This window comes from Hippocampus comes, unplaced genomic scaffold (genome assembly GCF_001891065.2).
Source record: "Hippocampus comes isolate QL1 unplaced genomic scaffold, H_comes_QL1_v1.1 scaffold29, whole genome shotgun sequence".
In the NCBI taxonomy this organism is placed as follows: Eukaryota; Metazoa; Chordata; class Actinopteri; order Syngnathiformes; family Syngnathidae; genus Hippocampus; species Hippocampus comes.
The window spans coordinates 644,010-660,929 of NW_017805820.1; the positions used below are offsets into that span (position 1 = coordinate 644,010).

Here is a 16,920-nt window from a genome sequence, read left to right on the forward strand (position 1 = left end):
CCCCCATCGTTTTCAGTTGCAACGACAGTTGCTCCACTGCACAGTTTGGCCTCAACTGTTCCTCAGCTTGTGACTGTGGCGAAGGCGTGAGATGCCACCCGGTCACTGGTGCCTGCCCTAACAGTATGTCCATCCAGCAATTCATACATTCAGTCATCCACCCAGATGAATGAGTTTGAAAAATTACTGTGTGTGTGTGTGTGTGTGTGTGTGTGTGTGTGTGTGTGTGTGTGTGTGTGTGTGTGTGTGTGTGTGTGTGTGTGTGTGTGTTTGTGTGTGTGTGTGTGTGTGTGTGTCAGGTGGCCGAGCTGCTCTCTTGGCCGGCCTGCTGCTTCCTCTACTCCTGTTGCTCCTCGCTGTCCTCTGCTGTTGTCTGTGTTGCGGAGGAGGTCCGGCAGACGGCAAAGACAGGTCAGGATCAAGTGAACACGCATCGTGTGCACATCCAAAGCAAACAAAACTGTGTATTAATATTATTTTTTTTCACTTGTTAGCTACAACATCAAATTGATGGATGGGTATTATCGAGTTTGTTATTAAAATAAAATGCATTAAAATGTAAAAAGTCCTTCAAAGTACTCCTGTAATTGTCCTGGGGGTGACATATTCAGTCAGGCTCCAATATGTTGCGTCTTTAAGTGTGAAGCCATCGCACAATCAGCTATGGTAACATTCTCCAGGATGACGGTGGCAGATGCAGGGCCGTCAGTGCGGATGAAATATCACGTCTACAGTGTCTTGGCGAACATTGGTGCTGCCCTACCCTGCATCTCTGACTGGTCCTCTGGCCTCCCTCGGGTCACTGGTTAGTTTTCGTCATTATAAAAAAAAAAAACAAAAAAAAAACGCTCTTGACTCCTTTCAAACATCTGCACTGCATATGTGACGTTTAAATGCTAATGGTTTCATATTTGCACTGACCGTATGTCATATTCCACACAGTGTCTCACCATGACCCCGAGCTGACCTTCAACCACAGCTTCATTGAGCCTCCTTCATCCGGCTGGGTGACTGAAGGGTCGTCCTTCGACAGCGACGAGGAGGAGGGGGAGGCTCTTTACTGTGTCCCCCCGAGAGAAGGTACTTCACATGATATTTCATCAGTGCTAAGCTGCAAATCTCCTCTCACTCTTTTTGACAGACGTTCCAGGAATGGAGGGTAGCCACTTCCAGGAAATGAGCTCCAAGTGTAACATGCTCTTGGACCCGTCGGGCTTCAGCAGCGAGGACGTGACATCCCCCTTTGACATCCCCCGAACCTCCAGCATTGCCAAAGCCAAGCGGCCGTCTGTCTCTTTTGCGGAGGGCACCCGCTTCAGCCCCAAAGAAAGGCGCGGCTCCGCTCACGACGCCGCCTCTTTGTCCGGGCACCCTCGCAAACCCAAATCAAACCGGGGGGCGTTGACGCTCTCCGCCGGACCCGACGAAGAAGATGGAGATGATGCTAAGGAGAGGGAAGATGGCGTAGTCGTTCAAGTAACAGATCACCAAGGTTTGAGCTGTGAGGTCGTGGACCAGGAGGATGATAGAAACTCGAGCAACACAACTGCATCAGGACAAAGACGTACCATATCCAACACAGCTGCTCAACATAGAGCTTTGGATCATCAATCCGGCGTCTCAAACAAAGTCACCACAGTGTACGTGACAGTGGGGAAGACGGGAAAGCCCACGTCCAAGCTGGAGCCGAGTTCAGAAGGCCCCGTTCAGGCCATGTTAAGGCGACTCGGAAGTCTCCAGAGACAAAGAGAGCAGGGGCCTGGCAAAAGCAAAGCCAAGGTCACAGAAGCCTTCCCAAAGCCTCCCAGGAGGAAACTCGGAGCTCGGAGGAGTGTGTGGGAGCACGGCGGGCCTTCAGGAGTCGAGCCCGCCATCAGTAAACCCGTGAGGAGAAAACACGCCTCACAAAACGACCCCCAAATGGCTTCCGCCGACACAGGGTCGTCAGAAAGCATTCCTCTCAAAAGACCGCTGTCGTCCATTTTAAAGAGCGTTCCGGAGGTGGCGTCAGCTGACTTTCATGGCTCATTCGGAAGGCAGGGACATGAGCCCAGTAGGGTGCAAACTGAAAGCAGTTACTTGACTGTGGGGCCAGCAGAGGACGCTGCTACTCTGAGTGAGGTCATGACCGCTGACGGTGTAGTGGGGAGTGTGAAAGATGAGCCGTGCTATGAAAACGTCATGATTACACACTCGTATACCTCAAACACAAACGCGTAAGAGTACTGGAATGTAATGCGATGGCGGCTTTTGGAGTATATTTACAAACTTAACACGCATGTATACATGGAGATTAGAAATACGCAACATACATTGTACAGTATGCACTTTATATGAATCTAGAAATAAACAGTCATTTTTCATATCACCGAAACATTGACACAGCGGCAAAAGAATGGTGCAGCAATGTAATGTCTTTACTCACAACAGATAAACACAAACACGTTAATATTGTGAAAAAGGTGAGTCACCGGTGGATGATTCGTGCGCTAAAAACAACCCACAACTCATTTCTCTGATAGATATTGTTGGAAGATTACATCCACATAATTTCAGATGAATATTTTGTAGCCTTTTATTGGCCAATGAAACGTGTAAATGGACATAATACTCATTGTAAGGCAGAAGCATATGATTTTAGTCTTGCACAAGTTACACCCAGAAACAGTACCTCTGAAGCTTTTGCACTGCGTTACGATGTAATGCCAGTAAACAAAGCGAGTCAGCTCGACTTTGGACTTTAGATCATCTCCAGTATTTGCTCAAGCTGACAAGCAAGCCAGTTATGTGTTACACTGAACCCATCTCACGCAAATTGAATGTGAATGGCCAATCTAAAAAAAATTATTCCGGTTACTACTTCTCAGCTCCTGCCCTGTCTGTGCAGCCGAGCCAGTACTTGGCGATGGATCTGGGATATGGAGGCATAGCCGGGTCCACTCTCTTGGTGCTGAGGTCCACTCGGTAGTATTTATCTGTACATCAGAGGGGAACAAAAGTTTTTATTGACAGCCATAAAAAACACAGACCTATTCCGGAAGTCAGCGTGACATGAATTTTTTTATGAGGGCTATTACACTGCACGTCAGCTGCTTCGATCGATCGCAAACCTCTGTGTACCCAAATTCCAGAACCTTAAGCAGCATAGCTTGCAAATATTACTTTGCCCAGCCTCTTGCTGTCTTGTTTCTCGTGAATGTAAAATCAAAGAAGTGAAATCTTGTAGCTCAACAGGGAAAAAAAAAAATCTTCCATCATAAAAAGCGTTAAACGAAAAGATGATTTGAACTGTCATTCAAATTGTAAAAATGAGTTACCCAGTATTAATATTAAAAGGGAAAAGCAATAAAGCACCAAGTGGCAACTTTGATGACAAGTTATCCGTGTTGTACATGCACCTCACGTGTATCACACGTGTCACATTGTTACTGGTAATTGTCATACAAGTAAATCAAGGTGAAATGAACTATTAAGATGTCAACATCAGTCGACTCATTTTTTCAGAGTGAAAGCAACAATGTGAAAGGCTGACACACCAAGAGGAAACCGAATGCATTACCTAAATAATTGGACATTCTTATTTCAAATCAGCTCTCCCCATTGGAGTGAATAGAAAAGTCATTAATCCGTCCCAGCACCTCCAAAATGTGGAACATGTATAAAATAAAATAAAAATAGCACTCTACATTTGTGTGCGTTATAAAAACAGTTATAACTTAATCAAATACGATGTAAAGCATACCTCCTTTGAAGAAGTAGACGCTCTGTACGGGCAGACTACGCCTGTAGGACCTGTCATTCCTGTCGTCGAAGTTGCCTCTGTTGTTCTGCCGGTAGCCGTCTCTGCGTCTGTCCTGGTCCCAGTCCTGATCCCAGTGTCTGCTCCAGTCTCGTCCCAGCCTCTCCTCCATCTCCATCCTCCTCTTAGCCAGCCTCAGGCCCATGTCCATCCCCCTCTCGGCAAACTGCTGGCCCATGCTCATGCCCCTCTCAGCTATGGATTCCCAAAAGGGCGAGCGGTTCCACCTCCTTCGCCCCCACTGCTGACCATAACCCCTATTGTACTGCTGTCCATACTGCTGACCATACTGCTGGTCCCGGTCCCAATGTCGACGCGGAGGGACGTAGAGTCGTCCAGCCATGACAGCATCCACCGGTGACTTGAGACCCTTCCAGTCTTTGTCAATGAAGTGGTAATGGCTGTGATGCTGGGGCACTTAAAAACACATCAGACACAGGAATCCAATTAGACATACCACCCACGCCTCATTAAAAAAAGAAAAAAAAAACATTAGTACTGATACAAAGCACATACCTGTACATTTGACATGAAACCAATTTACTTCCAGCGTAATGTGCCCTTGAGCAAGGCACTGACCCGACTTCCAAATTATTATGGAAATTATGTTTTTCTCAGATTTTCATATTTTAAATAGTCTATATAAATGTTTGCTTAAAAACACTCGAAATTATTCTCTAACAATTGATGACTCGCAAATTAGGCTGAGTGCCATTTTCATAGAACACTACATACACATACAGAGAAGAAAATGATTGCCTAATCATTTGGAATTTAGTATGCAGCGAGAGTGGTGAGGAATCACGACATCAGAGTACTCCTTACTGTCTGAGAAGAGATCACTGAAAAATCTCTCGTTGTTCCTGGAGTACATGTTAGTGTAGCGTCTGAAGAGCGTGGATGGAGACCTCTCAGACAAGGTGACACACTCCTCGTGCGACGGCTGGTGCAAAAACTCATAGACGTAATACTGATCCGCTGATGACGGCAGCAAGAAGAGGCAAAAGATTTCAACGGCTGCGTATGACGTGATTACAAGAAGCCCTTAAAAAAATCCTGCTACACCTTTGAAAAAATACACCCTCTCTCTGCCACTGTGGCTGTGAGCGGGGAGGGCGAAGGCGCCGTCCACGTGATCCGGAATATTATCAAAGCCCACGCTGATTTCCCGGGGATAATCTTCATCCAGTACGCCGTTGTCAAATCTCCAGTACTTGCTCCCCTGTTGGAATTTATTTCAGGGTGAGCACTCTTTGTACGCAGATTTTACTTCCTGTTTGAAAACAAATGCTGCAAATTCTACTGAGAGCCCCAGTAAGGCTTGTGCTCCGCTCTGCGTACCTTAAAAATGTATGTCTTCCCGTGGCAGTTGACCCTGGTGAAAGCGGCATTGATGGGCCCGCTGATGCCCCACACGTCCTTTATGAGCTTAGGATAACCAGGAAGTACAGTCTGCTGGTTCAGCTCAAAAAAGTACTCGCCTGCAAACAAGGACAAGGATGACTACTGTCAAAATTCACATTGAAAAATCATCTTGATAGACTCACGAAAAGGATCTGGCTCACTGCCTTATTTGAATGAACAAGGTCTTGAAAGACAAGATGCTATCGTAACCATACATCCGCACAAGCTGCTCTCTCAATAACCACTCAACAAGGTCAAGGGACTGTTTATGTTTAAGTGCGACTCACCTCTGAAGGCAAAGATGGAGCCATTTTTCAACTGCATGAAAGCGTCAAAGGGCCTGCCACTACACGTTTCAGCATCACGGTCAGGAACTGCAGTGGTGCCAGGTGTCATTGCGGGTGTGGTAGGAGGTGCGCTTGTCTGAGCTGCTGCATTCCTGATTTCCGTGCTACTGGGGCGATTTAATGATGGCGGCACAGTTGTTGTTGGAGGCCGTGGCAGGGGCTTATTCATTACTAATGTGACTTCTGGTCGCTGTTGAGGTTTGTGGGCAAAGTCAGAGATGGGCAGCAGAGTGGATGTTGTGGTGCTTTCAAGATCATCTTCATCGTCTTCCGCCACCTCGAATGTGTCCCCACGAGCTGAGAAAAGAGAGAGAGTAAAAGCATGCTTTATTTATTTATTTATTTTTTAAATGATGTAAAATTTTGGCTTTGCTCAGTGACACCACAAGGGGCGGGAGGATTCATACCTATCATGCCACAAATGGCCTCAAAGTCGATGCAGCAGCTCTTGTAGTACTTGCACATGGTGTCGCACTGGCACTTCTTCTCGGAGTCAAAGCCGTTCTCACAGCGGCCCATGCATGACCCTTTGGGTACGAAGAAGTCAAGTGAGGACATGAAAAATCATTTCAAAGTTTTTTTTTCCCCCCAAGAAAAGAATGTATCAGGTCATGGCATTCAGGACAAAGAACCTGCTTGTTTGTTTGTTTTTACAATCTTTTCTCTGAGATCTCCAGACAGTACCTTTGACTTCAGTTTCTTGGTTTTCTTGGTTTTAGCTCTGACATGGCATTTGCAGCTATTGGACAAAGTCTACCCCAGGTGTTCTCTTGTTAAGTTGTCGAAACATGTCAAGAATGTTCAGTGGAAACAGGATGTACGTTAACTCAATCCAGCCTGACACAGTGTCAAAATTGGCCATCTGTTTGGCTTAATCAAATTTGCTACAATGTCAAAAATAAATCATTTTGTCATGACAAGGCACCATTCATAGGTATCGCCATCCATCCATCCATTCGCTACACATTTTATGCTGTTCAGGGAGATTCCATCCTGAATTGGGCACCTACATTTCGAGACCAAATCATTCACGAGCACAATCACGCGGTTACTGATGAGCAACTGAACCTGCAACTTAGTCAGGCGAGTGAACCACTTCGCCTTTCTGTCGATGAAACACATGCAGGTTTGGCTGAGATCTTGGAACAAAAGATGCTCCAACGGAGTATTAATTTTAGGGTGCGCGCACTTACCGCCACCATTTTATTGTATATGTTCTTCTCCCTAACAGATATAACTTATTATTTGCCTTTGAGGTTAGAGGTCACAATGTTTTTGAAAGGTTATCATTTATTTAGATAAACAAATCCATAACATAGCCGTGTTCACTTTGACTACCCACTACAAACCAGCTCAACACAGATAATCTATCTCATCTGATGTCGGGAGAGGGACGGATTACACCAAACAATTTCAGTGCAACACATATAATGTCCTCTGCAGTTTATGTTCACCTTTTCTTTGAATTGTAAATGTAAATCACAGTTGTACTCACCGTCGGCAGCGATGGTCTGAGCGACGAGAGCAAAGAACAGAGCGGCCCACAGACTCATGTTTCCTCTGCAGTGGGAGAGGGCAGAATGAGACCGAAACGATGGACCGTGTGTTCCCAATCATTGAAAGCATGTGTCAGTCACCTCACTTCCAGGGTTTGCTTTCGCCAAGCTCGGCTAAATAAACATACAGAGAAGCAGATCAATACAAAAGTAACATGTTGATGTTTATGACAATGCTGTTTGAAATCCTACTTTTGTTCTACTGTACATGTTTGGAGTCTCTTAACCATGCACTTTATTATCAGCATGTTACTTACTGCTTGAATGAGGCCGAAATTCGATCGGTTTGTAGTATCGGTAAAAATAGGTTAGGAAACTACTTGCATCCCACAAACCAATTTGTCACCCACACGGTCATCTCGTTTTGACGAATCAATTATTGAAAATTGATGGCGTATACAGTGTTCGTGACAATGCAGTAAGTGTACAGTTTGCCTGGCATCAGAGCTATGCTACGCGTATTATTTATGCGTTTCCTACAGCGCTTGTCCTCATTTGTGTTGTGGGTGACCCCATCTTGGGTGACTCTGGGTCGAGAGACAGCGTACACTCTGGACTGGTCTCCAATCAATTGTAGGCCATGGCATTAATATCAATCGATGTTGATCTCCTTTGAATTTGGATCACACGTGCATTTAGTTCTGACAGCGTTAACTCCATTTATATATGAATTAATGTCTTTTTTACAATACAACTATATATTTTTTTAAGATAAATGTAAGAATTCATTATTTTGTAAGTTTATTGTAAAGTTGAAATCATGCAATAAATTACTGCAACCAAATATGTGATTATAATTATTTATATATCATTATTTATCATTTCTCCATTGGAAAAAAATTAAATGTGGTCCTTGAGCACAAGTTTTCTCACCCATAAGGCGGCTAGATAGATAGTTATTCAGACAGATAGATAGATAGATAGATAGATAGATAGATAGATAGATAGATAGATAGATAGATATTGATGATTACATGAATATTATATTTGCTGGTGCGTCCAGTAGAGGGCCAGCCTGCTTTTTTTTCCCAAGCTCTGCTTAGTTGCAGGAGAGAGGAGAGGGGGGGCTGCTTCTTTTAATAGAAGCTACGTCCCGGTTGTTTCCACGAGCGGCGGGCGGTGCAAAGTGCGACCTGAGCAATTTCCCGGAGGACGCAGCAGGCAGGCAAGCAGCTCGCGGATGCTGCGGAGTGCTGCTGAGCGGTGCCAATGCCGTGACAGGTCATTTTCTGTAACTGTTGGAGCGGTGTTTATTTGTTTTCTTTGGATTTGAGTCTCCTTTCACGGAAGAAACAAAGCGCGCGTCGATGGTGAGAAAGTGTGAGAACAACACACTTGACAGCAGGAGCAGACAAAAGGACCCGCTGTGTGTTTGATACTTCATTTGCATACGAGCTTCTTATCATGTTATGATTATTTTACATCTTGGAGGATTTAGGACGAATCGATGCAAAGTTGTCCATTGAACAATTTGGAGAGAAATTGTCACTTGGGATTAATACCAGAGGCCTTGTTTGTTTGCTATTAACGAACTGGACCGAACACGTCACCCAATCTGATGCTCTTGTAAACAAAGCCAGTCACCCTTGCTTCTACCGGTAGATGCTCTTTTCTCTCACCTTCTTCCTGTGGAGGCTCTACAGACATTTGTCCGTCATGTTCAGCGCAGACCGGCTCACGGTGCCCGAATGCGTCAGCCGGCTCCAGCGAGGGAGGAGCGGCTCCGGGGCCGAACAGCAGAGACCGGTGTCTCCGGGGATCCACGCCGACGTCCAAGCGGCTCTGGACGGCTCCCTCCCCGCTCTGCGCTCCGCCATCCAGCGGCTCAAACGCGCCAAGGAAATGTCCGAATCGGACGAGACGCGCAGGGCCATCGCGGAGATCTACCAGCTGGTGGAGGAGGCCTGGGTTCTACCGGCCGTCGGGCGTCAGGTGGCCGAAACGATCTGCAACAGGATCCGGCTGGACGGAGGCCTGGAGCTCCTGCTGCAGCTTCAGCAGACACCTGCAGTGGAGATCACATATGAGTCTGCTAAACTACTGGAGCAGATACTGGTCTCAGACAACAGGTAAGATTGGACCACTCTGCGGATAATACATTATTTACACTCTCATCCAATGGAGGAGCGGGAACAAGCTTACTGATATCATAATGCAAAAGTATACAGAAAAGAAAGTTTGTATTGTCATTAGATGGTGCAAAATTGGACGGCAACTCCACTTTGTCTGTCAGGAACAGAAAAAGAATGTAATTCAAAGCACGCCGAATATTTTATATGCACTATAAAAGTAGCAGTGCAGATGTCTGTGTCTGACTAGAAGTGCACTACTGTACTGAGAAATCACATGTCGCAAAACACATATTAACACCTGTCAGCTTCTGCCCCACTGCAAACAATAATACTTTAAATCAACATAATGCTTATGCAACTGCGTATAATAATAATAAGCACATCATTCATTGGCTCTTTAGTTCGATTGCAGGAAGAACAACAAACGCCTATTGAGAAATGTGCTTACCCCATACCGCTTGTTGAGAAATGTTCCTACCCCCATACTGCATCACATGTAGATTTGAGAATCAAATTTGTAATAAAAATCTGTCCTGGTAAATATTAATGGCATGTCAGAAAAGAATTCTTCCAATAATATTCAATTATTCTAATTAATTATTCATTCAGAAATTCACATATAAGGATCCAAACCTGGGCAATGTTATCAGGCAAAATTGAACATTTACAGACATTTATATATTCTTATCTGCAGCTGGTTTCATTTGAGCCCCGCCCTGGTACATCATAGCCACAAATACATGAGAGGCACTCTTCTGTTCTATTCCTATCAGGGGTGACTCACATTGTGCTTCAGTCAGAATCTACAACAAGTTAAAACTTCTCCTAGCTGAGATTGTTCATTCCTCCATCATAAAGATGATCTGCTTTCGTTGATATGATTATGAAAGTAACTCCAAGTCAGAAAAGAGAAGAAAATGCAGAGACATGCAACTCCTGAAGCACTTCCTGTCCCTGTGCTTGCCGGAAATAAGAAACAGTTGCTCAGTCAATCCGTTTACACGGCCATCCATTTTCTGTACTGCATCTCTGGGTTAGAGTGTGGCTTGCAGCAAGACTGGTCACCAAGAAACCACAATAATATGATATATTGTGAAATAAACACCTTTTACAGTGTAAAACTGAGCACTATTATATTTGCAGAGGTAGAACGTTATCTCGAGTTCGTGCATTGACTCTCATCAGATCAGTGGTTCGCAATTAGTTTTGCCCACATGAGAAAGAGAAACGCTTGAAGACATGTTAGCCTGAATTTTTTTTTCTGTATTATTTTTCATGTATTTAGAAGAAGCATAGTAGATAAGCGGGAAGTAAAATATTGACAGTGAAGTATTATGTGCAGTGATGACTTATAATGCACCCAATATATTCCAGGATATGGAATTGTAGATTTATGTATGGTATTATCAGGGTAAACCTTCTTGGCCCTCTTCCTTCCAGGAAATAAAAATGTTGCGAACATTAGGACCACTGTTGTAATTTTTACTAGTCTCTGTTTTTGGAAAAAAAATGGTCTCCACTTGTCTCCACACGTGTGCACAAAAATAAAAGCATAACCTTCAAAATGAAAGCACAGCAAACTTTACATTTTTCTTTAACTTTATGGTCTCTGTGAGGGCCGGTCAGCGGTCATACCCCAGACAGATACAATACACATCAAAAACAGTGCTTTAGCGTAGCCAATATCATTTAAAAACACACATACCCACCAATTATAATTATAAAATTGTAATAAATGGGTCAGTTAAAATACAGGACGTCCCAGCCATGCAGTGAAATGCTTCCGTGGAAGTAAGTACTTTCCACAGAGAGAAGTCACTAACTCCCGCTTCACATTTCAGCAGTTACAGTACAGTCAAACATAAAACACACACAACCTTTTACACTTAGGAAAATACGCAAATCAAATCAAAATTACATTTGACAAAAATCTAATCAGTCTAGCTTTGCTGACTGCACAAATGTGTTTAGAACTGCTTTTTAAAAAGAGGTACCGGTGTTTTTTATCTTAAAAAAATGTATGACTGCAAGTTAATAACCTTCAGTCTTTAAATTTGTGCGAAGGACAGTCGGTAAAAGGAAATCAGCAGACCATCGTGACGGGAATAAAATGACACCAAGTGAAGCTTGTCCACCAACTGGCTGTCAAAGCGGTTCCTTTTTTCATAGACAAGGTCCTGCTATTGTGTTAAGTCTTTCTGTTGTGCTAAATTGAGATAGAGTACATAATCCTAACATTTCTGACCCTGCCCTAACAGAGATTATGTAGCCCGCCTGGGGCTGGGGGTCATCCTCAACCTGACTCGGCATCAAGAAGACGCCCAGCTGGCTCGCAGCGTGTCGGGAATCTTGGAGCACATGTTCAAACACACCGAAGAGACGTCTGTGCACCTCATCACCAACGGCGCCCTGGATGCTCTGTTGTACTGGTGCCGAGGCACGGACCCCACCGTGCTGCGTCACTGCGCCGTGGCCTTGGCCAATTGCGCGATGTACGGAGGCCACCGCTGCCAGAGATGGATGATTGAGAAGCAGGCCGCCGAATGGCTCTTCCCCCTGGCCTTCTCCAAAGAGGATGAACTCATCCGCTTTCACGCGTGCCTGGCCGTCACCGTCCTGGCGGCCAACAGAGAAATCGAGAAGGAGGTGGTGAAATCCGGCACGTTGGAGCTGGTGGAGCCCTTCATCGCATCCCTGGATCCGGACGATTTTGCTCGCAGTTTGTCGGACAGCGCTGACTGCATGCAGGGGAAGACGGCGTCCGACCTCCAGCACCTCCTGCCGCTGCTGGATGGAACGAGACAGGAGGGAAAGTGCATCGCTGCTTTCTACCTCTGCGTTGAGACCAGCATCAAGTCCCGTCAACGCAACACCAAGGTACACTCGCTGTCTGCTTTTCTGTGGCGGCACAGTGGATGGGTGGCTCGTAGCTCTGCCTCACGGTTCTGAGGTCAGTCGTTGAAATTTGGCCTTGGCCTACCAATGTGGAGTTTGCAGATTCTCCCGTGCATTGCTTTCCTCTGGGTCAATTTATGACTCTATAAAGGATCGCTTGTTAGTTATAAATCAAGTGGCGGCCCTCAATTTCACACTTCATGGATGGGCAGGATACATAGCGACCGAGTCGTATGTATACAGGCCATGAAAAAAGGAATTTTGCCAGATTGTGTCCAATATAAAACAGCAGCCTGCATGCTTCCAGATTTTCCAAGAGATTGGAGCGGTGCAGAGCCTTAAAAGAATCGTCATGTACTCCAGCAATGGCACGGCCTGCTCCCTGGCCAAGCGTGCGCTAAGAATGATGGAAGAGGAAGTGCCCAAGCGCATCTTGTCCAACGTGCCTAACTGGAAGACCTGCGAGGTGCAGACCTGGCTGCAGCAGGTCGGCTTCAGCGCTTTCTGCGACTGCTTCCAGGTCAGTTTTGACTTCCTGCTCCTCAAAAAGTTAACCCTCATTGAGTAGCAATATAATTCGCATGTGTCTGATAAATTTGTGTCTGCCTGGTGAGCCAGGAGCTCCAGGTGGATGGAGACCTCCTTCTGAACATCACAGAGCAAGAGCTGAGTACAGATCTGGGCATGAGTGCTGGCCTCTGCCGCAAGAGGCAAGTTATTCAACTGAGCTAAAACAAAAGCCCGCTCGCTTTACACCGCAACGTTAAAGTCAAACCAAATACGTTGATTGATGCCAAACGATTCAAAAGGAGTGTGAAAGAACCAGTTGGATACTCTAAATCAGGGGTCACCAACCTGGTTCACACGTTCCACCACTTTTGGGTGAAATCTGAAGGTACCACTGTATTTTGTTTTCTTCCAGGTTTCTAAGAGACCTGCGCGTGCTAAAGACCTACGCTAACTACGCCACATGCGACCCACACAATATGGCTGACTGGTTGACGGAGGCGGACCCTCGTTTTCGCCAGTACACGTATGCCTTCGTCCAGTCTGGGGTGGACCGCAACAACATCCAAAGCCTGACGGATCAACAGCTCCTGCAGGACTGCCGCATACTCAACGGAGTCCACCGGGCCAAGATCCTGGCGGCCAGTCGTAAGCCGATCAGAACCTGCAACACAGACGCCCAACCTGCGGGACCGGATGTGTTCATCAGCTATCGCCGGACCACTGGTTCACAACTTGCAAGGTCAGAGTGGTGGGGTTACAATGCTTTATTGCCCTCGATTGACCATAGGGGAAATATAGACGTTTTGCCAACGTGCTCGTCATGTTGTTCTTCTTTCGGCCCAAAAAAATACTACAGCATCAACAGTGCCTCTACTGGTTACAGCCAGTAGCGCGCCCAAATTTGCCTCCCGTAAGATATTTCAATTCCCTCCAATAGACAGTATCTAAAGGAACCAGTAGTAGATTGACTTTTTTTTTTTTAATTGCTCATGTTTTAGTTTTACATTGAGCAGAATAATTGAGCAGTTGCCATTACATGCATGTTGCTCAACTTGCCATGGCTGACGTTATGTTCTTCCGCTTCAAGCCACAAGTCAAGCTAAGACGGATCAACAATACCTCTGCTGGTCACAGCCAAGTAGTGCAGACCACTATGATGATTTCTTTCAAGACGCAATTAATCTATCACCACGATCACCAAAATGATTAAATCATGATGTTCACAAACACAATAATTTCCTCCATTAGTGGACATTTACATGATAGGAATCCCACCCACCAGCTGTTGTGAAAGCGCTACATAAATAAATTTTAAAAATGCCCCATTGAAGACTCTTAAGTTGTCAGAAGGTGTGAAGAATGAGTACGAATGGTTGTTTGGTGGCAACTAGTCCAGGGTGTACCGTGCCTCTCACTCAAAGCCAGCCCGGGTAGGCTTCAGCTCACCTGCGACACGGATGAGAAAAAGCCACCATAGAAAATGGTTTGATGGAAAAGGAAACTGTCTCTTGTCCAATTGGCTTTGTCCTAACTAGTACATTCTCAATCCCTTGTCGTCGCCAAAAGCCTTCTAAAGGTGCACCTGCAGGTTCGAGGATTCAGCGTCTTCATAGATGTGGAAAAGCTGGAAGCTGGAAAATTCGAGGACAAATTGATTCAGAGTGTCCAGCGGGCTCGAAACTTCATCCTGGTGCTGTCTGCCAACGCTCTGGACAAGTGCATGGGGGACACGGCTATGAAAGACTGGGTGCATAAGGTCAGCTCAGTGTTGGGTTCGAATAGTTCTTGGCCCTGTTTTGGTCGGCGGGATCCATCTAAAAACACTCATGTTGAGGACTGAACTGATAATACCAACTAAAATATCTTTAGCGATGTGACGTCAACACAAAAATCTTTTGTCTTATCGTTACGTAATCTGATGTTACAGGAAATAGTCACCGCCTTGGCTGGTAAGAAGAACATTGTTCCAGTCACGGATAACTTCGCATGGCCCGATCCCACATCTCTCCCGGAGGACATGAGATCTATTCTCAACTTCAATGGTATCAAGTGAGTAGCCATTCCATTCATAGTTTACGAAGACATTGTGCATCTTTGATGATTAACTTAACGCATGTTGTCTTTTTCTTTTGGACACAGGTGGTCGCACGAATATCAGGAGGCCTCGATAGAGAAGATCCTGCGCTTTCTAAAGGGAAATCAGGACCTTCTGGATAGCTCCAAAGAGCAGAAGAAGAAATGAACACATCTGGGCCAGAATAACTCTTAATTGATGCCAAAAGCGAGCGGCCAGAAGCCTTCTCCTGCTCAGCCCATGTGCATGTGAAGCTCTTTTGACAATGGTAAAAGCTTATAGGAAGAATATATTGCAAATAATAACATGACGTCTTAATGCAGTGCGCATAAAAACCGTGACTTCCATGTTTTTAATCATGTGTCATCAGGTACAGTGTATGCCTTTTTTGTCTCAGGAACAGGAAAAGGGTGAACGCTCATGTTGTTCGGTATATTTAGTCAGAATACTCATAGCATCAGAATGTCATTTTTGTTGCGATTCCATTCAAATAGAATTATTTACACTGTATCACACAATTTGCCTCTGATATTGGAACATGAACAAGAATATCGTGTAAACCATTAAACTACCCGTTTATATTTGTGGTTCCAATGTGCACTCCATTAACTGTATCTGTGAAGTAGGCAAAACTCATTGCTGTTCCTTATTTTGTGTATTTCATGGAACTCCAACGATTCTGTACATGCGTCAACAGACATAACACAAACAGAAAGCACAGGCATCTCATGAATACATTTATAATGTACTGTCAATGCAGACCGCACGCTTTTATTGTGATTCTGCAAAACTCAGTCTTAAGAAAAACACAATTTGGACAATGCATGCTTTTGAATGCAAAGCCAGGACAGTGTTGCAAATTAAAAATTACGACAGTATTTTGGATTCTTTAGAATGAAATAGACAGTTCGAATAGAAAATTTCTAATTGTGAACTTGAGGGGTAGGATCTCATCCCTGACTTGGAGAGTACACTCCACCCTTTTTTGACTGTGGACCATGGCCTCAGATTTGGAGGTCCTCGGTACTCGGCTGCGGCCCGCTCCGGAGAGAGTTGAAGAGCATGGCTTGAAAAAGCCAACGGTACTGTACCGTAATACAGAGACCACCAAACCACCTCAACTGCGCCTAGAAATGCTGTCCATCGAGGTGATGAACAGGACCCAATCCAAACAAGCCGATATGCCGCTGAACCTTTGATCTTCCCTTTGTGCATTTTAAAGCTGATTTCTCAGTTTACAGTGAATCTCAGATGTGCCCCCCCGGCTCCATCCATGTGCTCGGGGACTATCCAGTTGTAAGACAAGCTGCTCTGCTTCAAGTTCTTAACTCGGTAATCCCCAACTGCTTTACACCGTTCCCTTTTTTTCTGCTATCAATAATTTGTCACATACACACTCAGGCTAAATTGTTCGTTTCCTTCTGTTGAAGAAAGAAAAACAAAACACAGAGCTCACTGTGTTTCAATCATTGAATCTGACAAAAGTAATAAATGAACACTGTAAAAAAAGACAAAAGTGCATTACTTTATTTTTGAACGAATGTCGCTGAAGCACAAGCCCAAAGCAAAGCCTGATTTCCAGGTTGTCAGTTTTAGCAAATTTGGTACTGTATGTTATTTGTCTGTTCAATTATTTAATTGACCGTTATGGATTATTCTTTCTTGAATGGAAGAAAAACCACAATTTGGCCTACATGTGTATGTGGCAGGAAATGACAGGGATGTAATCAAGTACAGGTACATTGCAATAAAATGATATTGGACATTGGTTGAAGATGCTGCTGTATCAAAACTAAACTTCTCATCATGTGATGTCATGATGTAAAAGACAGCAGGACAACATATGATATTCAGGCGCGTGAAGTTGAACTGATCATGATCCAAATTTATCAACATAACAAAGCCTTTTTGAGGCATTTGGGACATCCCACAACATACATGATCACATTCAAAACAACTGACAAATCTGACACATTGCTGGCATTGAACCAAAAACCTCACATGCCAAAAATTGCCTTTTTTTTCGGGTCCTATAATTTTTATGATAAAAAACAAAGTTTTAAGAAAGAACACATCTTAACTAGGGGTGCCAATTATTATGGAGGGCAGTGTAGATATTTTGTTTGCTTTGGACAATTATATAGATTTTAAAAAATGGATGGAATTTAAATCAACATTTGTTTTAGCTATTGCACTAGTTCGTTTTGGACAATGTTTTTTTTTTTTGTTCATGAATGTACGGATTGAAATGAATTTCAAAATT

The 16,920-nt window shown here is 44.5% G+C and overlaps 3 protein-coding genes across 6 annotated transcripts in view; 2 read left to right on the top strand and 1 right to left on the bottom strand.

Annotated features, from left to right (window-relative positions):
- Positions 1-2,844, top strand: part of scarf1 (scavenger receptor class F, member 1) — a 13,127-nt gene extending 10,283 nt beyond the window's left edge. For all 3 annotated transcript variants that reach the window (XM_019885886.1, XM_019885885.1, XM_019885884.1), the window contains exons 8-11: positions 300-411; positions 681-805; positions 943-1,080; positions 1,142-2,844. In XM_019885886.1, the coding sequence (XP_019741445.1) occupies positions 300-411; positions 681-805; positions 943-1,080; positions 1,142-2,220 (1,454 nt within the window). In that variant the 3' untranslated portion in view covers positions 2,221-2,844. The remainder of the gene's footprint in view (positions 1-299; positions 412-680; positions 806-942; positions 1,081-1,141) is intronic.
- On the bottom strand, positions 2,397-8,769 carry vtna (vitronectin a). The gene is made up of 10 exons (XM_019885889.1): positions 8,726-8,769; positions 7,188-7,220; positions 7,046-7,110; positions 5,958-6,077; positions 5,491-5,847; positions 5,141-5,280; positions 4,865-5,021; positions 4,625-4,777; positions 3,743-4,216; positions 2,397-2,975 (listed from the first exon to the last, which is right to left on the bottom strand). Exons 3-10 carry the CDS (start codon positions 7,101-7,103, stop codon positions 2,857-2,859), a joined length of 1,578 nt encoding a protein of 525 aa, XP_019741448.1. The 5' UTR covers positions 7,104-7,110; positions 7,188-7,220; positions 8,726-8,769; the 3' UTR covers positions 2,397-2,856.
- On the top strand, positions 8,173-15,779 carry sarm1 (sterile alpha and TIR motif containing 1). Of its 2 annotated transcripts, XM_019885888.1 has the most exons (9): positions 8,174-8,416; positions 8,771-9,175; positions 11,437-12,055; positions 12,381-12,593; positions 12,692-12,783; positions 12,996-13,322; positions 14,150-14,339; positions 14,511-14,632; positions 14,723-15,779. In XM_019885888.1, the coding sequence occupies exons 2-9, from the start codon at positions 8,949-8,951 to the stop codon at positions 14,823-14,825; spliced, it is 1,893 nt and encodes a 630-aa protein (XP_019741447.1). In that variant the 5' UTR covers positions 8,174-8,416; positions 8,771-8,948; the 3' UTR covers positions 14,826-15,779. The 2 variants fall into 2 exon arrangements, with proteins under 2 accessions (XP_019741446.1, XP_019741447.1); XM_019885887.1 differs by having other exon boundaries at positions 8,173-9,175.
- Positions 15,780-16,920: the final 1,141 nt, after the last annotated feature.

Excerpts from the sequence above, each read along its gene's own strand:
- vtna (XM_019885889.1), bottom strand. The coding sequence starts at position 7,103 with ATGAGTCTGTGGGCCGCTCTGTTCTTTGCTCTCGTCGCTCAGACCATC. Across the intron at positions 4,217-4,624 it reads CAGTGATCTCTTCTCAGACA|TGCCCCAGCATCACAGCCAT; the intron begins GTAAGGAGTACT and ends TGTGTTTTTAAG. Across the intron at positions 2,976-3,742 it reads CGTCTACTTCTTCAAAGGAG|ATAAATACTACCGAGTGGAC; the intron begins GTATGCTTTACA and ends TCTGATGTACAG.
- sarm1 (XM_019885887.1), top strand. The coding sequence starts at position 8,709 with ATGCTCTTTTCTCTCACCTTCTTCCTGTGGAGGCTCTACAGACATTTG. Across the intron at positions 12,594-12,691 it reads CTTTCTGCGACTGCTTCCAG|GAGCTCCAGGTGGATGGAGA; the intron begins GTCAGTTTTGAC and ends CTGGTGAGCCAG. Across the intron at positions 14,340-14,510 it reads TGAAAGACTGGGTGCATAAG|GAAATAGTCACCGCCTTGGC; the intron begins GTCAGCTCAGTG and ends CTGATGTTACAG.